This window comes from Fundulus heteroclitus, chromosome 2 (genome assembly GCF_011125445.2).
Source record: "Fundulus heteroclitus isolate FHET01 chromosome 2, MU-UCD_Fhet_4.1, whole genome shotgun sequence".
NCBI lineage: Eukaryota > Metazoa > Chordata > Actinopteri > Cyprinodontiformes > Fundulidae > Fundulus > Fundulus heteroclitus.
Genome location: NC_046362.1, coordinates 32,037,806 through 32,061,640, shown reverse-complemented (window position 1 = coordinate 32,061,640; position 23,835 = coordinate 32,037,806). Strand labels below are relative to the sequence as shown.

General features: G+C 38.9%; 2 protein-coding genes across 2 annotated transcripts in view; both read left to right on the top strand.

The window, feature by feature from the left end:
- The window catches only part of lamb1a (laminin, beta 1a), a 39,871-nt gene extending 24,368 nt beyond the window's left edge, over positions 1-15,503 (top strand). Inside the window, exons 21-33 of the mRNA XM_036125278.1 lie at positions 780-1,004; positions 1,999-2,216; positions 2,925-3,021; positions 7,078-7,447; positions 7,526-7,710; positions 8,822-9,063; positions 10,286-10,495; positions 10,572-10,716; positions 11,550-11,757; positions 11,841-11,982; positions 12,077-12,253; positions 12,333-12,492; positions 14,877-15,503. Of these exons, the coding sequence (XP_035981171.1) occupies positions 780-1,004; positions 1,999-2,216; positions 2,925-3,021; positions 7,078-7,447; positions 7,526-7,710; positions 8,822-9,063; positions 10,286-10,495; positions 10,572-10,716; positions 11,550-11,757; positions 11,841-11,982; positions 12,077-12,253; positions 12,333-12,492; positions 14,877-15,016 (2,519 nt within the window). The 3' untranslated portion in view covers positions 15,017-15,503. The remainder of the gene's footprint in view (positions 1-779; positions 1,005-1,998; positions 2,217-2,924; positions 3,022-7,077; positions 7,448-7,525; positions 7,711-8,821; positions 9,064-10,285; positions 10,496-10,571; positions 10,717-11,549; positions 11,758-11,840; positions 11,983-12,076; positions 12,254-12,332; positions 12,493-14,876) is intronic.
- A 3,266-nt stretch (positions 15,504-18,769) lies between these two features.
- On the top strand, positions 18,770-23,596 carry LOC105929684 (charged multivesicular body protein 4b). The gene is made up of 5 exons (XM_012867555.3): positions 18,770-19,077; positions 21,190-21,286; positions 21,735-21,849; positions 22,596-22,722; positions 22,830-23,596. Exons 1-5 carry the CDS (start codon positions 19,026-19,028, stop codon positions 22,898-22,900), a joined length of 462 nt encoding a protein of 153 aa, XP_012723009.2. The 5' UTR covers positions 18,770-19,025; the 3' UTR covers positions 22,901-23,596.
- Positions 23,597-23,835: the final 239 nt, after the last annotated feature.

Here is a 23,835-nt window from a genome sequence, read left to right as displayed (position 1 = left end):
TGCCCAGACTACTCACAAGTCCCAGCAAGAGAGCTCGAATCTTCCCCGTCCGTTTCTTATTCTTTACCTTGGCTACCAATAGATTTTAGGATTCATTTAAACATTTTCATACAAACATACAGAGCAACAAACAGATTACTCGTCTAATCTCCTCAGAAAAAATAATCGCCGTGTTGGTTCAGAGGCTACAAACCAACCACAAGTGTTTCTCCTTTTAACCAAATTGAATGTTAAACTCACAGTCCTGACATCATTGTCTGGGCTTTCCCAAACCAAACAGGCACAGTGACCCGAGTGTTTGTAAAAGGAATTTCAGAAGGTGATGACATTTTGTGAGAATCTTCTGGAAGGAGCCCCAATGAATTTGAATAAAGTAAAAAATAAATAATTTTTTTTAGTTATTTTCTGGATTTGGCATATAGAAAAAGAAAGTGGTTATGCAAAATGATCTAAAACAGAAGAAATCTGGTCTGGTTTAACATCAGACGGCAATAAACAAATGTGTGTGTCATTTTAAACAGTATATGTAAACATCTGGTTTTGACTGGTCCTTTATGAATTAACAAGCATTGCTTCCCACCTCCTCCAAACTTTTGCTCTTAGTTTCTCTTTGTATCATTATTTTCTGAACTTGGTACAGCTTTGTTCTCTTGATTTCCCACTTTGATCAGGGAGCGATCAGGGATCTTCTGTTTCTGTCTGTCTCAGTGTTTAATGTAAATCTGCTTGTATTGCACTGAAACCGAGACTGATAACCAAACTTCTCGTCTCATCTGCAGGCGCGCGCTGTGACCAGTGTTCACCTGGTTACTATGGAAACCCTGACGAGGCAGGTGGCGAGTGTCTGCCGTGCCGGTGCAACAACAACATCGACATGCTGGACCCGGAGTCCTGCGACGCCAGAACCGGCGAGTGTCTGCGGTGCCTGTACCACAGCGAGGGCGCCGCCTGCCAGGACTGCAAGATGGGTTACTACGGCAACGCCTCGGTTCAGGACTGCAGGAGTGAGTTACCGTGGAAACCGCCTCCACACAGCCGACGACCGGCATTTACAGATGAGCGCGCCGTTACCGACAGAACCGGCGAAAACCATCAGGGAACCAGTAGAAAAAGCTGGTCGGACACAAGCACATCAAATCTCATCTTAAACATCTGAGAAAATAAAAAGCCGTTAAAAAATTAGAAACAAAAGGTTCAGAAATTAGGATTTTTTTAAATTAGCTTCTAGTTAGAGTGGCTCATGTTACCCTGATCTATCTCTATAGTTATGCTGCTATAGGCTTAGGCTGCTGAAGGACATCAGGGTCTATTTCTCTCACTCTGCTAAGTTCTCCTACTGTTCTTCAATTTACATTATTTGTTGTTATTTCAGCTTTTAACTTGTTGTTCTGTCATTTTTTCTCTTCATAGAAGGTACACCTGGTCTAGCGTTCTGTTAGCTGTGACATCATCCAGGGGAGGCAGATCATCAGTTATTACCATCTATCATAGAAAGTACTCCTGGGTCAATGTGAGCTTCTGTGATTTCTGTGTCTCTGCTCTGTCTTCTCTAAGCCCCAGTGGGTCGAGGCAGATGAGCGTTCACACTGAGCCTGGTTCTGGTTCTGCTGGTTCTCCTCCCTGTTAAAGGGGAGTTTTCCTCTCCACTGTCGCTTCATGCATGCTCAGTATGAGGGATTGCTGCAAAGCCATCAACAATGCAGACGACTGTCCACTGTGGCTCTACGCTCTTTCAGGAGGAGTGAATGCTGCTTGGAGAGACTTGATGCAACCTGCTGGGTTTCCTTAGAGAGGAAACTTTTTGACCAATCGTGTATTATAAATTGGTGCTATATAAACAAAATTGAGTTGAATTGAGTTGAGAATTAGGAAACAAGATAGAGGTCAGAAAGCAAAAAATTTGAAAACTTAAATTAGAGAAAATCCAACTGAAGTTTTGACAATTTAACTAAAATATTGTGCTGACAAACTGTCCAATATCCTGTTTTGTTATCACAGAGTGTGTCTGTAATCAGCTGGGCAGCGACCAGTCCAGCTGTCAATCCTCCACCGACTGCCACTGCGACCGCACCAGCGGTCAGTGTCACTGCCAACCCAACGTGGTCGGACAACACTGCGACCGCTGCGCGCCCGACACCTGGAACATGGCGAGCGGCGCCGGCTGTCAGAGCTGCGACTGCGACCCCAACCACTCGTACGGGACGTCCTGTAACGAGGTGAGGAGCTGTCCTGGAGTCTATTCCGTTTCACCAAAGAATATTCACAGACAGAAAGCTGAATTCTCGCAGTATTTCTGGGTTCACACACGCACGAGAATCCATTTTGTAACGCTCCCATTCGGGCCAATCATGTTGCAGTATTAATGTTTAAGGCGGGACATAGAGCTGTGACAACAGCAAGAGCTGCCGAGCCCACGGCAGAACCAAAATGATCATGGCAGCGCAGGAGGACGCACGCGTAGCTGCTCACATCTGTTTAGTCAGAATCAACGATTTCTTCTTTGAAAGAAGAACAGCAAAAAGTGCCTTTGAATAGCTTAACTTGTTGTGGTTTCTCATGGCGCCTGCTGCTTATAACATTTTAATCTGATACCGTGATTGGCTAAAAACCAACCTTTGATAGGCGGGCGCTAGGTGTCGCTTCAACCAATCAGATCAGAGAGTTCTGCTGAATGTCCCTCCTTTCCCCGAATGGATTCAGTGGGAGCTGAGATAATGGGAGATTTTAAGCCCCAAATACTTCCTTAACTGAAATAAATCTCAATCAAGGATCCACTTTTCAGTGCATTAACTCAGGCTGATTTGTTAACATCTTGGGTCCAGCATGATTTACCCTTATCACATCCACAGCAGCGTTTCCTAACACAAACTGTTCCTTCAGAAAGAAGTGATAAAATACTAATAGAGACGGTTGTTTCCCCACAGATCAGTGGTCAGTGTTCCTGCCATCCCGGTTTCGGGGGAAGAACATGTAACGAGTGCCGAGAGCTGTTCTGGGGTGACCCTGAAGTCCAATGTCGTGGTAAGTTTCACTGGAAATTGATCAGGAACCTTTCACATTTCCTGTGCTGAGTTTCTAAATTTACTATTTGCCCGTATTTCAATTTTAGAGAGACATAAAGGCCTTGGATGCAAGATATAAGCGAGTTTGTATCTCACTGACTAAATTAAGTACAACAGAACTGGAGTTTAGGCTCCCTCAGATTAATTAGGCTGCCATTTTGCTCACAAATCAATCAGTTTAACCTTTGCAGACAAGTCTTATGGTTCCTTGTGAACATTTATATGACAGAAGGTAAGAAAGAAATGCTTTAGGGAGCTGAGTTCAACATAGCGCTCTTTGGCGTCAGTGTGACCTGCCATGTTTGAAGGAAGAGAATTGCTCCACAGTGAAGCATGGAGGCGGAAGTGTCATGCTTTGGAGCTCTTTTTTCACTTTCCATGAAATCTAGAAAGAAAGCAGCGAATAAGAGTCACGGATGAGATTTAAAGCATGACGATAACTTCAGATCCACTAAGACAACAATGCTGTAGCCAAAGAAGACACACATGAAGGTCGGGGAGACGCCTAATGAGTCTCTAGACCAAAGTCCTACAGGAAATCTTTTAGTCATTGGAAACCTCATAACCAAAAATACTAACCCTGCTCAACAAAACATGTCCATTTTAAGAAAAGATATTAATCTCTATTTATCCTATTTTATTAAATGAATTCCAATCAGATTTTAATGCACCAAAGTCTGCATTTGTGTAAAAGTCGCCGTATTTACTATAAAATTAAAGTGAATGTAAAAAGTGTGCTTATTAAACGACAAATGTTTTGTGTTGTAACGAACATTCAATTAATCATACAATTATAACATTTTAACTTGTCTATAATAGATTTATTCTAATAAAAAATGCATAAAAAATAAAAAAGTTTCCATCTGCAAAAAGCCAAAACAGCACAGGGGCCAAACTATAAACTTCCTGCTTTAGAAGAAACTGAAAATTATGAAGCAACAGTGGCGGTGAAAATTATTTTTAAATTTGGGGATTGTCTCTGAAATGAAATTTCTCAAAATCCCTCAATGACACATAAACCAATTAGGGATTTTTCCAAATTATTGTTTATATAACGAAATCTACCATAAAACTAAAATCAGCCGGGCAACAAATACTTAATTCTCTATATTTGTGTGTTCTTGAAGAGCTTTTTCCCTCCCCTGGATTCACAACCAAAAATCCGGTGTTCAGACACATTTCAAACTGCAATGTGTCTAAACAAAACCCCACACTGCATCGTGGGAACCGTCTCTGCCCACGAAACGTCTCTGATGCAGTCGGATTAAATCCAGATGTTCAACGAGCTTCAAATATTCTTTCTCCTAAATGAGACCAGATTGATCGGGACTGCTTCAAAACTCAGAAACACACAAAGAAGCTGTGTGAAATTTGTCGCCGAAACCAAAGCGTTGATGGTGAATGGTCGGGGAAACAAGTTCCTGCTAAGAGAGAAGAGTGAGGTTTACACATCTGCAGCAGAAATATTAGTTTGACTATAAAATGCTCCTAAAGTCCTGTATTTTTCAGAGTTCACTGCATTTTCTTGTTTTGGATTGACGAAAGGTCGGTACTGATCATAGAAAAGTCCCAGTTTGTTTCTAATTAGTTTCTGCAGCTGAAAGCAGCCGTTTCCTAATTTGAACCAGATGTTTGAAGCACTAAGTCCTCAGTGATCCTTTGCAGGAGTCTTTATTTAGGAGATGCCTGTCTGTATGATCGAACAGAAGAGTGGAGACATCACAGTGAGAATATCAACAATGCTTTATTCCTCCTTTTCCTGGTTATGTAAACGGACAGATGTGCTTTCATGGCATCCAGGAGAAAATCATTTCTCTGATGTAGTGCCATCTGTTGGGCTGTAATAACTGGCTAGAAACCAGCTGTGGACCGATCAAAAGGTCCTTGGTTCTCCTTTCATCTGGTCTGCAGAGTGCACGCATTTTGGTAATGTGTCGGTGAATTGGGCCCTTTAAGGCTTTTTATTCCTGGAGCTACAGCTGAACCTGTCCTTTAAGAACCAGACTTTTTCTCAAGGCTTCTTAGGATTTAGGATGACCCTCTCCTGGATCACTGAGAAGCTGCACCATTAGTTGACAACATTAACTTCAAGCTTTTAGTGGTCGGAGGTTTAGTCAAAGTTTCAGGGTCAGGTAATTGTGAAGACTCCATCAACACACGTTTCTGCTTGTGGCACTCATCAGGATCATAGCAGACAATTGAATATAAAAGGTGTGGAAGAGAAAAAAACAATATTAAGACACAGACATAAATGTTTCTTTTGATTTTTGCTTATTATTTGTTTTTACCTACAATTTCTATTGGCTTTCAGGAACTGGCCACTGCTGCTGGCTGTGTCACAAGAATTACCAATAATCTTAATACACTTTAAAATAGTTCAACCCAGACAAAGACTTTTACGTGCTTATTGCTCAGCCTAACTAGTTCTAATTGTGTGCCTACATGTTTTTAATCATTTTTCTTTTCTACATCTTCTCCAAACTTGGCCCAAAAAACTGTTTTGGTCTCTGCCAGTGCCAAACAGCAGATTTTTGTTTGGTGCCTTTTATTTGACTGAATGACATAAGTTTGAAGAGACAAGAAATATTGGAAATGTACCTATTTAGTTTTTGAACAATTAGGGCCCCAGTAGGAAAGGCGAGGCAAATTTATTTGTGTAGCACATTTCAGTACAGAGACAATGCAAAGTGCTTTAAATGATTAAAATATAGGAAAATAAAACAGAATAAAAGCAATTTGTTGCACAATGAGGTTTTAAATGACAAAATCACATCTCCTTAAATGGAAATTGTTTGGCACAACACAAAGTATTTTTCATCTATCAGAGGAGATTTTTTTTATTTATTTTAGACTTAGACTTAGACAACTTTATTTATCATTTTGTATGCACAGAGTGCGTACAGAACGAAATTTCGTTGCATACAGCTTGTAAATTTGCAGTAAAAAATGAATTACAGTATAAGGTGCAGCAGTGATTTAAAAGTAAACTATTTAAATGTAGACAATGCAGGAGAAGTCACAGTGTACAGGTGAGTATTTTTAAAACCATTTGTATGTGCAGAATTGATTGTGCAAGGGCATTTGTGCAAGAATGCAGCTTGTAATTTACCGTTGATTTAAAATACAGTATAAGGTGCAGCACTGATTTAAAAGTAAAACATTTGAAATGTAAACAATGCAGGAGAAAGTCACAGTGTACAGGTGAGTATTTAAAAAAAATCATTTGTATGTACAGAATTTAAAAACTAAGAATTCGGCAGCATTTGTACTGCTAGATGGAGATGCAATGATGCAACACCATAAGAGATAAGATAAGATAAGATAAGCTTTATTGATCTCACAGTGGAGAAATTCACTTGTCCCATCGGCTCAATAGTCAAAAGTCAGAAGAAGGTGTCAAAGTAGGTAAGTAGAATCAGTTAGATACAGTTATACAGCTATATACAATATACAATTCTGTACACTCCTATGTATAAATATGTTATTGCATAACACACGGGGCCACAAACATCCAGTGACGTTTCAGTCAACAACAAATTTTGTTATCAAACTACAGCAAGAGATTTCTTGTTTTTGTTGCAGGAAATGAGAACATTTGTCCGAGCTTCAATAATTAGTTCTTTTCTCCTTTGTTTCATTAAAATATTGCATGTTTAATTCATTGCTGCGGAGGTAAAGAGCGGAAACTTCACAATATGGTTTGAGTTTTAAATTTGATTTTGGCTCATTGTGCAAAAGATTCGCTCCACCCTGATCTAAAGGGACATAAACAGGCTTTAATGGTGGGACATTTAAAAACCACAAACATTGTTGTATCAAAGAAAATAAAAAATCGACACACAGGTCTGTTAGTAAAGTTAATTTCTCAGCACTTCTGCTTTTGGTCGAGTCCTCACATTACCCTGCAAGTGAAGGACGTTGTATAGGAAACTGTTGCATCTCAGTGTTTTCATCGTTACATCTCAGTGTCTTAGAGTCAGAAATCCCGATAACCCGATGACTGTTGTCTCCCCAGCGTGTGACTGCGACCCTCGAGGGATCCTGGAGCCACAGTGTAACAAAGTTAGCGGCCACTGCGTGTGCTCGGAGGGCGTGGCCGGCCCTCGCTGCGACGTCTGCGCCCGCGGCTTCCACGGCACCTTCCCGGACTGTCACCGGTGCCACCAGTGTTTCTCCGACTGGGACGCCGTCGTCGGTCAGCTGACCAATCAGACGCACCGACTGGTCAACAAGGTCAACGCCATCAAGACCAGCGGAATCAGCGGACCCTACAGGAAGTCTATAGAGAGCATGGAGAGAAGCGCTGCGGACATCCGAGGCATTCTGGACCAGAACCCGGCCTCGCAACCTCTGACAGAAGTCCAGAACCTTCTACAACAGGCCAGGTAGGATTAATTAGACTTAACCGGACGTAAAAAAATGTCCAAGCTGAACACGGACTCTGATCTCCGCCTGTGTTTCAGCGACCTGATGGCAGCTCTGAGTCAGACCATGAACAACACTGAGGAGACTCTGGATCTGGTGGGCGAGCAGGACTCTGGCATTAAGACCAAACTGGACTCTGTGACGTCAGACGCTCAGAAACTGGAGCAAACGGTGCAGGAGCTGCTGGACCAGGTGGAGCTCATCAAGAACTCTGACATCAGAGGTGAGAAGCTGCAGCTCGTGAAGCTGTTAAAGATGATCTAGTGGAGTTTAAAGCAGTAAAACCTTTTAGTTATAGGCAGCGATCAGTTTGGTTATCTATGCTGGGCAAATTAAAGATCTTTAAAAGCATCCATGCTCTACAACGGGTGCAGTCCCCACAAATAAGTTTCTATATTTCCTCATCAGAATAAAATGCAGACATTTATATCATTCAGATGTCTTGGAGAAGGAATTATTATTATTTATTCAGTCAATCATTAAATAAAACGAACAGCATCAGCAGGAAAGTGACTGAACAGGTCCAGGTGGAAGCACAATGCCTGTATTTATAGTTTATAATTAAACTACCCATTATTGTTCTTACAGTATAAGAAAGAAGAAAATACGACATAAAAGCAACAAAAAAACGATAAAAATATAGTAAAATAAACAAAACATATCATTACTGAAATATAGAAATTGATAATCAGAATTAAAAGAGAAAGAAAAAACATAAAACAATACCAGATGTGGTTTAAAAATATAAAGTTATTTATACATTTAGCCCTCAAACATTGTCCCCCCTTATCATAATGATTTACACATTTGTAGATCCATACATAATTTAACTCCAACAGATATACTCCTCCTCTCTTTTCTAACATTTTTTTTTTTGTAAATTTACAAACCTGTACAAATCCTATTTGGATTCATATAATTTAAAGAACAGGAAGTATGTTTCATTTTGCTCTATAAATTATTTGTATAATTTTTTAATGGAAAAAATCATGACATTTCATAGTATTAGTTTTTATAAACAGTGGATTAGTATGTTTATAGTGAATAGCCTTATTAATTGAGCGTATAGCTAATTTTTATAATAGAACTAATGCAAAACCAAACAAAAAGCTCGCCACATCTGGCCACTGGGATGTTTGCCCATTCCTCAAGGCAAAAACCGCTCCAGTTCCTTCATGTTGGATTGTTTTTGTTTCGCTTAAATTGCAATCTTTGATCTGTGGTTGAAAGCGGCAGTATGAGTTATTTTAGTTTGACCCTGCAGAAGATCGCCTCAGATATACACAATAATTGAACTCCTTCCCAACAGTTTTCTGTCTTCTATGTTTTACCAGGGGCAACAGACAGCGTCACTAAATACTTCCTGCAGTCTCAGGCAGCCGAGGCTCGAGCAAATGCCTCGACCATCAACACTGGGAGCCCAGTTGAAACCTCTGCTGCCCTACGGCAACTCACAGAGGACAAACTGAACCAGACCAGGGAGGAGTTTTTACAGAGACACTCCGAACACGCCAAGAGGCTGGACAACCTGGCCGGAGAGATGGAGACATTGGACCTGTCGGTCATCAGCTACAAGGTTGGCGGATAAAACCTGCAAGAACATTTATAGATTATAAAGCCTGATGTGTTATAAATCAAATTAGTGTTTAAAAAGGTAATGCCTTATGATGGTGTCTTTTTTATAAATGTGTTAAGGACAATGGAGATTCTGTCCTAAAGTAAAAACATGAAGAAAAAAATGGTCAGGTTTGTTCCCACTCTACATAAAAATGGAGAAGATTTAATATTATTTATGTTGTTTTAAAACAATTAATTGTCTGAATTTCTCTTGCAAACTCAAACATTTACAGTTTAAGCTGAAAAATGCTCAGATTTAGCTTCACTGTAGCTGTGTCTCAATTCGCAGGCTGCGTCCTTCGAAGGACGCATTTTAAGGCCGGTGACGTCACAACGATGTGCGGAGGCCGTCACATTTGGCAAAAATTCTGAGGATGCTTAAAATACAGCCTTCGAATGCGTCCTCCTTTTCCCTGAATTCTGAGGATGCACCGCTACCATCATTAGTGGCCTCGCCTGCCATAAGATTTCCCGAGATGCTTTGCGCGCTTTATTAGTAATAGTGAAAGTAGTTATTTAAGTCAGTTATTTACAGGCTTTGTACACATTTAACTATTCAATTCAAATTACTAAAGTTACAAACATAAGCTTATATCAAGTCTTATAAATAAATATAAAATTTCATATTTAAACATATTCGTCAATCTGCTGACAAGCGTTTGTTTAATAACTGGTATATTATGATCAGTAGCAGGCCCCTGGGTGAAAATAATAGCAGGTAAATGTTACCTCTCCACTGCGCTCTCCCAGCCTGAGAAAAATTCGTCGCCGGTTTTGCTGCCGACTCTCCTCCTCCAATATCAAGTAAATAAAAAAAAATAAAATAAAAATTTCAATATCCATTTTTTTGTCGTCTGGCGCTGTTTTTCCCGGGCTTGGGGTAGACATGATGACGTTGTGTCACAACCAGGAAGTGCTCCAAAGGCTAGACCGTCCCATTTACCAGCGGTTGAGGATCCTCCGGAGCATCCTCCGATGGCTGGGTCCTCCTAAGGCTGAGTAGGCTGGGTCCTTCGAAGGACGCAGCCTGCGAATTGAAACACTGCACTGATATTTGCCGTCCTGATTACTGGTAGCTAACAGTCATCAGACCAAACGTTGTCGCCCCCATATTTCCTATTTCTCTTAGAACGTCTTTGTCTTTCATCGGGTTTAGCGTTTTATTGTTGTTTGTGGAGCAGACATGCGGCAGTCCATCATCCGGTCAAGACTCCTGCTGGTCTTCGTCCTGCGGAGGTCTGGGCTGTGTGGACCCCGACGGTCAGGCCAGGTGTGGAGGGGAAGGATGCGACGGTGTGGTGACAGCCGCTAACAGCATCCTGAGGAAGACTCAGGTGGCTGAGCAGGAAATAATCAGCGCCATGGCGGAGGTGGAGAAGCTTTCAAAGCTGGTAAGTAACCCGAGTCCTGGCCGGTGGCCCGATGTGTGCCGTGAGGGCTGTTCTTCAGCTGCTGATTTCTCCTCAGGTGCTGGAGGTGAAGATCCAGGCTGATGAGGTGAAGCTGAGTGCTCAGAATGTCATGATGAAGACCAACAGAACCAAACACAAAGTTGACCGGAGCAACGAGGAGCTGCGGAGCTTGATCAGACAAATCAAAGATTTCCTCACACGTACGTTTCACCTTCGTAGGAACAAGATCTCCGGGTCGATCTGGCGTTCGATATCATAGGGCTGGACCATATGGTTAAAAAAAGCTTATCGATAAAATAACAATCGTATTGAAAGATAGTGAAAATTGTCAACAAATTCAATACATAGATTATAAGTGCAGCCCTGGACATTTTATATTGTTTCTTAGCGACTTATTTTTAGATAAAGAACAAACACTGAATTCAAACTCAACCCTTTATTCAACCAACTTTTTACCAAAACTGCATGCAGAAAGCATGCTCTCTAAACTTTCTGAAGGGGGCGGAGCTTGATGACGGAGTTTCTGGGTCTGCATTGTGATTGGTTGGGAGGATGTAACGACTGTAATATTAATCTACACGTTAGGCTAGAATGCTTAAGGAAGGAAAACTGTTATTCTGTTGAACTTTTTATCGACCCTTTTTTCTATCATCGATATATATTATTAGACTTAGACTTAGACAACTTTATTTGTCATTTTGTATGCACAGAGTGCGTACAGAACGAAATTTCGTTGCATGCAGCTTGTAAATTGCAGTAAATTTAAATTACAGTATAAGGTGCAGCAGTAAACAATTGAAATGTAAACAATGCAGGAGAAAGTCACAGTGTACAGGTGAGTATTTTTAAAACCATTTGTGCAGAATTGATTGTGCAAAGGGCATTTGTGCAACAATACAGCTTGTAAATTACAGTAAATTTAAATTTCAGGAAATTACTATTGAATTATCATCCAGCCCTACGACATAATCTCTCCTCCATTTCTCGTAACTCCAGCCTTCGCTGAAATTTACACTGCTTTGGCCGTTTTTAGAGGATGCCGCAGACCTGGAGAGCATCGAGCTTGTGGCGAGTGAAGTTCTGGCCATGCAGATGCCGACCACACCGGCTCAGCTGCAGAACCTCACGGACGAGATCCGGCAGAAGGTGGGAGAGCTGGGACACGTGGAGGAGATCCTGCAGCAGAGCGCCGACGAAATCCAGAGAGCAGAGACCCTACTTGACCGGGCCCGACAAGCAAGGTTGACCGCTTTAAATCTGTTTCGAGGAACCTTAACATGATCCACTTAAATATTAAACGATTAGGGTTTGTGTCCGTCTTCAGTAAGCAGGCGACAGATATGAAGGACTCTGCAGAGAGGGTGAAACAAGCTCTGGAGGAAGCTCAGAGGGCTCACACAGCTGCCAGCAGCGCCATCCAGCAGGCCGCCTCTGACATCCAGACCACGACCAAGCTGCTGTCCTCCGTCAGTACCAGCTACCACCAATATGGTTGAAATGTTTGATTCGCTCCCTGATGACTGCTCTGATCGAACAGCTGCATGTTCACGCTGCGTTCAGGTCGAGACGGAGACGGCGGACGCAGAGTCCAAGCTGCACAACGCCACCCAGAGACTGCAGCGGCTCGAGCAGGATGTGAGGCTACTCACTGATAAATCCGCCAACGTCACGCAGACAACCAAAGTGACCAATCAAGAAGCCGCAGACGTTGGAAGGATTGCAGAGGAGGTCCAAAAGGTATCTGTTCATCCGTCTAGTTTTTTACACATTTCTGTAATGCTGCCTCTGCTGATGCGATGTCTGTGCGTGTGTTCAGGAGCTGGAGTCGGAGGTGAAGCCAAAGTACAGCACAGTGGAACAGCTGATAGGTCAGAAAGCAGAGGGTGTGGCCGACGCCAAGAAGAGGGCGGAGTCACTGCAGAATGAAGCCAAAACGTTGCTGCTGCAGGCCAGTGACAAGCTGCAGCTGCTGAAAGGTGATTTCACTGCTCTCATTTATTTACAGTCCTCTAGCTCAACGGCTTTTCCCCATAAACCCTGAGCTGGATCCCCCTGAGTAGTACCAGAGCAGCTGATATATCAGTAGATTCAGTCAACTCAAGCTGAAACTTGAATTAAGCTCATTCTGGAGCGTATTTAAATGCAATCATTAGTGGTGATACTTAGATTCACCATGGCAGCCGCTGAAAAAGAAACGAAGCTTTGGCGCCAACAGAGGTGGAAGTCCGTTTTCAAGCTTTTAAAGCAGGGGTGTCAAACATACGGCCCGCGGGCCGGATCCGGCCCGCCGAACAATTTAGTCCGGCCTTGTGGCTAAATGCATTATCATTATAAAAATTTTTTTTTTTTTTTTTTTTTTTTTTTCCAGTTTCCTGTCTGGCAATGTGGCAATAAGATGCCACAAAGAGCTAATCAGATTTGACTTTCACAAGTGGACAAGATAAAAGGAAGAGAATGATAAAACAATTATTGGAAAAAAACATGTATTTTGTTTAATTGAAAATATGCAGTTCCCATATTGTCCACGAGGGCGCTGTGTTTTAATTAGCAGCAGATTAAGCTTCAGGTGTGGAAAAATTTTAATAATTTCTTAATTTTTATCTGTTTGATGTATTTTGTCATGCAGGACAGTGTTTTTAAGTTCCAAAAAATGTGAATAAATGTTTTTCAACATTGTACAATCACTGTGATCAGTTCTTATGCATAATGCACTTAAGTAAATGTTTAACTGAGTAAAAGTATTGTTGAAATTGCACATACTTTTCTTAAAAACGCTGAGGTTATTCATAATCTATTGTGTAAAAGTGAAATTAATTTAATATAAAAATCAACAACAAGTCCACATTTATTAGCTCTATTTAATCTTGCAATGAGTTTACTCGTGTGGCCCTCTTGAGATCAGATTAAGCTGAATGCGGCCCCTCAACCAAAATGAGTTTGACGCCCCTGTTTTAAAGTATTACGAAATAAGAAGGCAGCAAGGAATCGGTTGCAATCGACCGAATGCAAAACTTTGAATGCACATCTGCATTTATTTAATATTCATCCATATTTCCAGTATGAAAGAATATGCCAGCTGAATGAAACTGGCATAAACCCAGAAAAAATATCTTTTTCTGGGTTTTTTGTAGCACTGGTGGCTCGTTTTTTCAAGTTAGGCTGACAGGAAAGTGGGGTTGAGAGAGGGGGGAAGACATGCGGCAAAAAACCTGAGACCAGAATCGAACCGCTGCGTCGAGGACTAAGGCGTACGTGGGTCGTACAAACTACCCCTGCGCCATTGGAGCACGGCCATAAAACCCAATTTCATGTAGAAATTATGACATCAGTACGACTCAAGTTAAAGCTTCGGCACAAGCAATTTCACTTCATTCGCTTTTCTCTGTTCTCTATTCCGTTTATTTTTTTAAATTACGTCACTTTATTTGCTGCAGAACTGCTAAACAGCGTCATGGCCTTCCGGCTTACCAATTTTGCTAATTCGCCATTTTTACTTCTTGCCATGATTTTGTATTAACGTCATGATGTTGGACGCTGCTTCGTACCTTAATTGACATATTTAACGATGACTGCAATAATATGCTTTCTTTACATTTCAGAAAACCGGCCGTTGATTAATTGCTTGAATTTTCAGGATTTGATGCTGTTAAATGCAGGACAGGGAGAGAAAAATACGTAACAGACCCACATAGGGCTGGACGATATTTCAATAACAATATATATCAATCGATAGACGTTTATCGATGATAGAAAAAAAGGTCAATAAAAAGTTCAACAGAATAACAGTTTTGCATTTTTTTTGCATTCTACCCTAACATGTAGGTTAATATTACAGTCATTACATCCTCCCAACCAATCACAACGCAGATCCAAGAACCAAGCTCCGCCCCCTTTAAAGAGTTCAGAGAGTACCCTTTCTTTTTTTCTTTTTTAAAAACTTGTAGTTTTGGTAAAAAGTTGGTTGAATAAAGGGTTGAGTTTGAATTCAGTGTTCTGTATCTAAAAATAGGTCGCTAAGCAACAGCATAAAATGGCCAGAGCCAAATATATGTTTTGAATTAGTTGATGATAATCGATATCGATCAATATGATTTATATTTTATCAAAAAAAAAAAATTCTATATCGTCCAGCCCTAGTCCCACACAAATCGGGACATCCGGTCACCCTACTCTGTGTACTTTCCCCGGTTTTCACTCACTTCTTATCAAGTCCCCTGGTTAGCTTTACTTCCTCTTACTCAACCAGTTATACTGCTGGTTTATTCTATTTAATTTTCTTGTTTTTAATTCATTACGAATTACTGACAAAATATAACAGGTCTTAGACAATGAGATAAAAAAAGAATCCTTGTCGTTTCAGATCTGGAAAAGTCATATGAAGATAATCAGCGAACTCTTGAGGTGAAAGCTGAACAGCTGGTTGAGCTGGAGGCAGCAGTGAAGGCGCTGCTGCAGGAAATCAGCCACAAGGTCACCATCTACAGCACCTGTTTGTTTTAGACTCACCGCGTCATACTGAGCCCAGTTAAAGGAGCATAACCACTTCATGTTCAATTATGAATGTTTATTTGGCTCTGATTAATTTTCTTTCCTTTTTTGGGCCACCTGCCAGGAAGGTAGTGTGATTATATACGCTTGAAGTATAATTACTGATTAATTGAGTAAAAATCAAAGATTTAAGTTTATTACATTAGGAACTTTGTTTCTTTTTCCAAAAGGTACTATGCTTAACTGTCTAGTTCGTTTTAAGATTGATCTTTAACATGTTAACTTGAATGTAAATTACCCTGTGAGGCAAACACTTTTCCTCCAAATCTATTACGTACAATTTGTAATTGACTAATTGGATTAGTTGTGAGAGGGGTTTTGTGAATGTTTCAACCGTTTGACTGCAACCTGTTATGTTTCAGTATTTTATGTTCTACCAAATTTTTTCTTTAAGATCCAAAATTATTTGAATAAAAATATTTTTCATTAAAAAAAAAAACTTCTGCTGCAGTTGATTACTGAATCCTTTGTACATTCAAGTATTGGTTCTCTATAACTGGTCTCTTAGGCTTTGTGGCAGATTGGAGGTACTGTAGACCTCATGGAAGAGAAGGAGATTTCTACGGAGGTTCAGATTCAAAAAGTCTATGTTGCCTCCATTCTTGTGTGATTTTAGCTGTGTGTTTCCAGGTCATTATACAGTTAAAGTTATCTTTAGGAGAAATGAGGCTTAGTGCAAGAGTCATGAGTGAGAAAACATTGTTCTATTATTTACTGTGGTCATTCTTGCTTCTGGTCCCTCTAGTAGTTGTTGGGCAGCAGAATTATATCGACATGGTGTGATTCACTCGGTTCCTGAGGAAAGGAACAAAAACAGTAAAGATACTTAGTTTTGTATCTCATTTCCAATTTATGAAAATAAAATACAACACAGCTTGTGGTGTACTCTGAACATTGTGATTGCCTTAAAAAACAATAAGTAATAATGACACCTAGTGGCTCAAATCGGTGAAACAGCCTGCCAGTGACTAACGTTTCTGTTGCTGTTGTATGGAGCCCAGGAGAGCTCACTTTAAGTGATATTTCTTTTCAGGTCGTGACAATTTGTGAGCACGTTTCCATTAATTGAGCCCTTGAATTAATAAAACGTGAGAACGTTTTCTTTTAATTGAGTCCTCGAATTAATAAAACTTATTCGAGCACACGTTTTAATTATTCGTGGGTGCGTTTTGGTAGATCGAGATCTCGAATATACCATAACGTGCTCATGTCAAGACAATATTGAGTGCACGTTTTACCAATTGTGGCTACGTTTAAGTAGATCATGCACACAATGTTCTATAACCATGTTCACTAAATTGTGCTCTCATTTGAGTAAATCGTGCACTGGTTTAATAAATTGTGCCCTCGTTTTACTATGCTTAAAATGAGAGCTCAATTTAGTAAAATGAGCTCACAATATAGTAAAACGAGAGCACAATATAGTAAATTGTGCACACGATTTACTAAAACGAGTGCACAATATAGTTAAACGAGAGTACAATTTAGTTAAACGGGAGGACAATGTAGTAAAACGAGGGCACATTCTCTCAACATGCAAAACATTTTGCGATGACCCCTCTAGGGCTCCGTACTGTTGTGAAACTCCACTGAATTTTTACTTCCACAGGACAGGTATATGATGTGTTCTGTTTTATCACTGTTCCGCTTCTCTTTCTGGCTTCCATGTTTGCAGGCTGCTGCTCTTTTGCCAAGATAAAATACAAAAATCCTGCACACTGTTTTGGGTACCCTGGGAACGCTCATATGATTGGCTCAGGAACCAGGAAGTAAACACGGGCTACACACTAAACCAAAGTAGTTCTGGACTGTACCTCTGGGTTTGAAAGGAGAAAAACGTGACTAAGACATTGTTGATTGAGAGGACCAATAGTTTATAAGGAATGTTACTTCCATCCTGGGTGACAAATGAGAATGATTTTTGGTTAATTCTGCAGTAAATTTCTTACTTATTGCTCCTTTTTAAAGTAAAACATTTGTAATATACCTCAACAAATCCATCCATCCATTGTCTATACTGCTGAGGCCTCCACTTAAGGCACAGAGGGCCCTGACTTTTATGCAAGATCAAACCTCCCACCTTTGTGGGAACAGTGTGGAGATGGTCCATTGCTCTTCCAACAAATGCACCAGAGCACAAAGTAAAGTGCATAAAAACATGGATATGAGAGTTTGGTGGGATGACCTTGACTGGCCTGCACAGAGTTCCCAACCCTTTGGATTAGGAAAGGGCGGGTGAGCAAATACTTTTGGCAAAGTATTTGCACTAAGGAGGCACTTGTTTCTAGCAGGCAGCACAAGTTGGAGAGCATTTTCTTTTTCAATTTTTGTGTCATTAAGATTGAAAGTAGGCAGGAAATTGGGTTAAGAGAGGACATGCACAAGGGTCCTGTTAGAATTATTTTTACTATTCGCTATATTTTTTATTTTATTTTCCATATTCATCGTATTTATCATGTACTTACTCATTACTATTGAAAAGGTTTTACGGTTCTCTCTCCTATGTTACAGAGGGAGGTCTGGTGCAAGAAACAGCCTCACCATAAATTTGGGAGCACTATCTTATCTGTGATGAATTGCACCCAGCCATGTGTGTATCCTCCCTTTCCTGGTCACTGAATGGTCAATTGTCAACGTTGTTCTGTATACCTGAAACTGCTAGTTTATGATGTTAATGGTCACACTAAAATATGTTTCCCCCTTCCTTAAGCTCTGCGATGAAACTAAGGCCCTCCCTTTTTGAGATAATAAAAAGTACAGCAGCAGCAGAGTGAATTTCAGAACAGGTCTGCTGGTCTCCTTTGTCCTGCTGTCTCTCTTCTTTTTTTGTTTAATGAATGTTTTAGGTGTTTGAACCTGACAGGTCCATTGCAGAGGTGGGTAGTAACCAGTTACATTTACTCAGTTATATTTACTTGAGTAACTTTTTGAACAAAATATACTTTTAGGAGTAGTTTAACTGCACTGTACCTTTTTAAGTACAGCATTAAGTATTGCTTCTCTTAGAGTAAAATTTCTAGATACTCTACATACTGCAAATAACTTCACAAATAATGACTTGTTTTAATCAGAAATGGACTAGAAAGACCTAGAGAATAACCTAGAGATTATGTTAAAGCAAGACTTATTTGTTATTTGTTTTTCATTTAATGTTATTTTCTGTGCTGAGCTCATTGAGTCATTTGGAGGTCATTGGAAGTACTTTTCACTGTTCTAACACACTATATATATATATATATATATATATATATATATATATATATATATATATATATATATATATATATATATATATATATATACACTAACTGCTGTAAGTATTGCTTTCAAGTTTAATGTTGAAAAAAATATTTAGAAAAGTTTCTTCTGCCTGAATGTTATTTTGCAATTATTATAAAAAAAATTCTTCATTTTTGTCTTTAAAATGCAGAAATTTGCACATAACCTTATATTTTTGTCTTTCCGATTACATAATTTTTAAACATTAAATCATCAGCTGTTATGATTAGTTACTCAGTACTTGAGTAGTCTTCTTACTGAATACTATTTTAATCTTACTTGAGTAATTTTCTTGTGTGACTACTTTATACTTTTACTTGAGTAAAAATATGTTGAAGTAGTGCTACTCTTACTTGAATATAATTTTTGGCTACTCTACCCACCTCTGGTCCATTGGCCGGGACTCGAACCCAGGACCTCATAGTTAGGTGGTCCACCATCACAACGAGGGTGTTTTCTTTCAAACATTTGTCTATAGTTTGAACCAGTAAGGAAGAGGCCATCTAAACCATCATTAAGTGTTTATCATCTTAGATTGACGTTTTTGGCATCAGAAATCGTCACAAACGTTTGAGACACGAAGCTGTGGAGAAACGAGCGGCCGCCATCTTGACCTGAGCGACTGATCCAGGCAGAGGGACGGTTGTTGGTGCTGAGAAGTCGTTTCTGATTAGACAAAAACATGAACCTAGACCACCTGTCTGCCAAGAGAAACAGCGTGAATAATAGAAGAGGTGAGATACTTAAAATAAATTCATAAATACTCAAACTTAAAAGTAAAATTAACAGTTTATAGTAGCTGAAAGGCGTTAGCTAGCTACAATCGAGCTAATTAGCTAGCTAGCTAGCCAGCTAGCTAAGGAAGTGCAACAGTTGACCCATACAAACGGCACAGAAAACAATATTAATGAGTAATTAAAACAAATTGAATCAAATTACCGACTAGGGTTTTATTTAATAATTTAAGGTAAGTTTAAATGTTAGTGGATTGAGTGATCCTTAATGCTCGGCTTTAAAAGTATAAACTGTATTCATACCTTTTCACAGATTTCAGTTATAAAAAATATTGGATGGAATGAAAACACAATTTATTAAAGTTTATTCACTATTAGGGCTGGACGATAATTCAATAACGATATATATCGATCAATAGACGTATGGTTCAATATAAAAAACAGGGGTCAATAAAAAGTTCAATAGAAGAACAGTGCATTTTAGCCTATCATGTAGGTTAATACATCCTCCCAACGAATCACAAACCCAGGAAAACGCCATCAGCCTTCAGAGAGTTCAGAGAGTTATTTTTTTTATTTTTTAACACCTACAGTTTTCGTAAAAAGTTGGTTGAATAAAGGGTTGTGTTTGAATCCATCTATTTAAAAATAGGACATTAAGCAACAGCATAAAATGGCCAGGGGCTGCACTTGAAATGTATATTTAGAATTTATTTGATAATAATCGATATCGATCAATATGATTTCTATTTTATCGATATGCTTTTATTCTATATCATCCAGCCCTATTCACCATTCAATAAATATCTACAGCCAAGAGCTCTGAAACCACATTTTACAAAATATGTATAAAAAGATAAACTTTTTTTTTTTTTTAGGCAAAATTTTTTCGGAGAATTTTTTTCCACTTTTTTTAAAAACTCAGAAGTGAGCATACATTACCCAAATATTTGGTCAAGTTTGTAAATGACTGAATTAAAAATGCTTGTTTTAAAATGTAGCAAATATATTGAATTTTGAAAATATTAACTGACCCAAAACAGGAAAAGTTTGGTCTGGGAAGAAAAATCCTGTCATATGTAAATATCTGTTTCAACTGCACATCCAACATAAAAATACATTTTTTGTTGTATTTTTTCATGTCAGTCTGAATCTCAGAAAAACAAAGTTGGTACGACACCAACGATTTAGGTGTTGTTAATATTAAGAAGTTCCATATTTAAAAAAGTATTTCATTCGTAATGAGAAGAATTAGGATTAGCTCCTGAGGCTTTCATTTGATGAGAATTTTTATTTTCCTACTTTTTACCCCCCTGCCTCCCAAAATACCTGAATGTGGTTTAATAATTCACACAATTGTATGTATCCCTTTGCAAACTAGCAACGTTTTATTGTAATCACTCCTTGAACATAAATTTAGGGCTTTCTTCTGTTAAAAAAAAATTTCTTACTGCAAAAATACATTTTCAAAATATTTTTTCACAAGCTAACTCGGCTGCCTTTTAAAGTGGTATGAGGAGACCAAAAGGAAAAAGCTTTTATCACTCCTATCTCCTGCCAGGATTACAGAGGACTGTTTGAAAATACGCTCGGATAAAGGACGACATGTGTTTGCATAACTCAGCAAACGATGGTTGCATTAATAAATATCTAAAAAGGAAATCTTGCCGCCTCATTAGCTCTGTCGTTTAGTGAAAAATGGTGTTGCATTTATCGAGTTAAAAGCCATGAAGTTACAGTTGAAGGTTAGGAATACGAGCTTCTTTTGGACTTCATTTCTCGAAGTATACACATGATTGTAGTTTTTGCATTTAATTTTAGCAATAAGATTTATCTCGCTGAGATGCAAGATTTCATTTACAAGAGAGACCAGTTTTGAAAAAAAAAAAAAAGCAGAATTACAATCACAGTGACAATACAAATGTTCAAAACATTTTTCCCCCATTCACTAAAGGTCAAAAGAAACATGCGTCTTTGAACTTATTTCAGCCACAGTCCAGTCAGTCATGTAAGGTTAGAAAACATTTAAGCCGCAGAAATGCTGAAGCATTTGTGGCTCTTTCAAACGTCGGCAACAGTTTTTATATTGTGTTTTATTTGCTGTCTCTCCAGCTTCTCTGCAGGCTCTAAGAAAGAAGAAATGGTATGAGAAACATCCGAATGATGTTGACCGCGCTGGTCTGGCTGCAAATTTCACTTGCAAAAACAAGTAAGGAGAAAAAATATCATCTATAAGTGAAATAAATCAGAGTAAGATCATAGAACATGAATTTTTCTTTACAGACATTGAGTTTGAATGCCGATTGACTCTGTGTACGTCGGTTTCCATCTACAGATGTAACTAAAGTCCTGTTGGAAAAAAAGGACTAACTTGGGGTTTAATGTATAAATAAGCTGATCATTTAGGTTATGAAAGTACTTAAATCTAACCAGGTTTTATAAAAATATACTACGGATATGATTATCTCTTTGTTTTAGTTTTTTTATCCAAATTCAGTTGGTTTCACTGAGATTCAAAAATAATGGAAAAATGTAAGTTAAATAAAGGAGTGTAAAAAATTAAGTGCATCCCAAAAACCCTGGATTCATACATTATAAACATATTTGTCTACATTATGGTGGACACTAATTTGGACAGTTTTTTGGTCTCTCTGCAGGGAAATGATCGAAATAAATGACCTGATGAAGGGAATCGCTCTGGAAGAGGAAGTGACTGAGGACGTGTCGGCCAGCCTCTACATGTCTGTGAATCAGGAGGTGGCATTTCATGAGGTATCTTTGAATAATTTAAATATTTTTTTGAGATTACTTTATGTGTGAGTGACTGTAAAAGATGAACAGAGCTGTGGAAAAGTCCCTGTTTTTCTTTATATTTTGCTTTAAGTGACTCTTAAAAGGTTTTATTTTGCTTCAACTTCTGTTTCACTTTTTATTTGTCTACCTGCTCAATACGCAGGCCTCTTCAAGTACAACTGGAAGAAATATAAGTGATGCCAGAATTTGTACCTGTAATATTTTATCGGCTGGTTTTGCTGTTAATTTTCTGTCTCTCTCTGCAGGTGTAGAAGCACACTCAGAGGATGTTATATTACTCTCTCCCTTTTCTCTCCTCTTTATTTCACATTTTCTCCCTTTTAGCATTTTGTCTCACCTTTTTCTCTTCCTTTTTTTTCCCTCATCTACCTTCCAGTTTCAGTGTCCATTGAACATGAAATAATCCCAGCATAAAATCTAATTAATCTTTATGCATATATAAATCAAGCGAAGCAGTATTGTGAAAACAGTAAGGCTCCACTTGTGAAAGTAAAATCTGTTTCCCATTAAGACAACAATTCTTATTGCTACCTTGCCAGACAGGAGACAAAATAAGAAATATAAGTAAATAGCAGGTAAAAAATGATTGAACTGCTGGTTGACTACAGCCAGAAGGTTCCACTACATGCGTGAGTCCTTGAATAATCCCAAAGAAAGTCTTTCTGGAGAAAAGTTGGCATGATCAGCCTGTTTTTCTTTTTCAGGATGAGCTGCTGGCCGAGCTGGAGAAGCTGAAGAAGAGTCTGGATGAGAGCCTCTTGGAGGCCGGCAGCATAGAGGACAGAGTCCAGACCTCGCCGCCGTTGTCCTCTGCTTCCACTTCTGCTCCTGGTAAAAAAAAAAAACAACAAAAAAACATTTGTGGATCCTTTATTGGCCAAATTGAATTTGTTACATGGTACTCTTGGATCGTGACATTTATTTATTGTGTACTAAAGGCATTACGGAGGAAGATGAGGTTGAAGAGGCGTTGGAGTACCTTCGACGTTGGGCGAATGATTCACTGTAAGCCAAACCTCTGGCTCAACACAGGATGGAATAAAAAAGCTGTTTTATCCTATTGTTCCCAATCGTTTTATATTTTCCTGAATGTTTCACCGTTGTGTCTCTTAGTTAAGGGATTGAAACCCTTATCCTGTTTATATTTGGGGAAAGTACCTCGTTAACGCAACATAACCTCTGTAGCTCTTTGTGTTCGCCTCTGCTGGTGGAACTGAATGTATTAATTGCTGCATTATGAACCCGTGAATTTGTTTTTCTGCTAGGGAGACATGTTGAGTTAAAGTTCGTCCTGTTGTTGGCTTCCTTACTCAGATAGTCATTGTTTCAGATATTCTGTCCTAAAAAATAAATAAAATCCATAACTGGACAGCTGTCAAACTGCTGAAAGACAGTTTTCAAAAGAAGAAAACAATCAAATCATTTAAAAATAGATGAGTTTATTAACGCAACAGACAGTTGCCCCAGGTTTGCAGACTGTGTGCGTTTTAATTGTTTTTATATTAGTAAATGTGGGCTTTTGTGAGAAGAACTACAGGCAGGTGTTAGGATGTTGTGATGCGTGCAGAGATTTATTTTTAAAGATTGAATATAAATCTTTACCCCGGTAAAAACATCCTGTCAAAATAATGGATGGATACTAGAGTCGGGCAATATATCCAGATATTTTTTTTTAAAAGGAGATTTAAAATGAGAATAAATTTTCTATGTCAAGATGGTCTATGTCGTGTTATATTTATACAGTTATGTATTTCATTTGGTTAATTTTTGACTGTTTCTCATATTTATTTAAAGCTGTTTGTTAAAAAATGTGCCCACTACAAAAAGGAACTAAAAGTACGATAAGAAACATTTTCTTGAAATTTGTGTATTTATGCACTTAAAATAGGAATAACTCGTCTCCATCATCTCATTTCAAGAACAGTATATCTAATTGTCTTATTT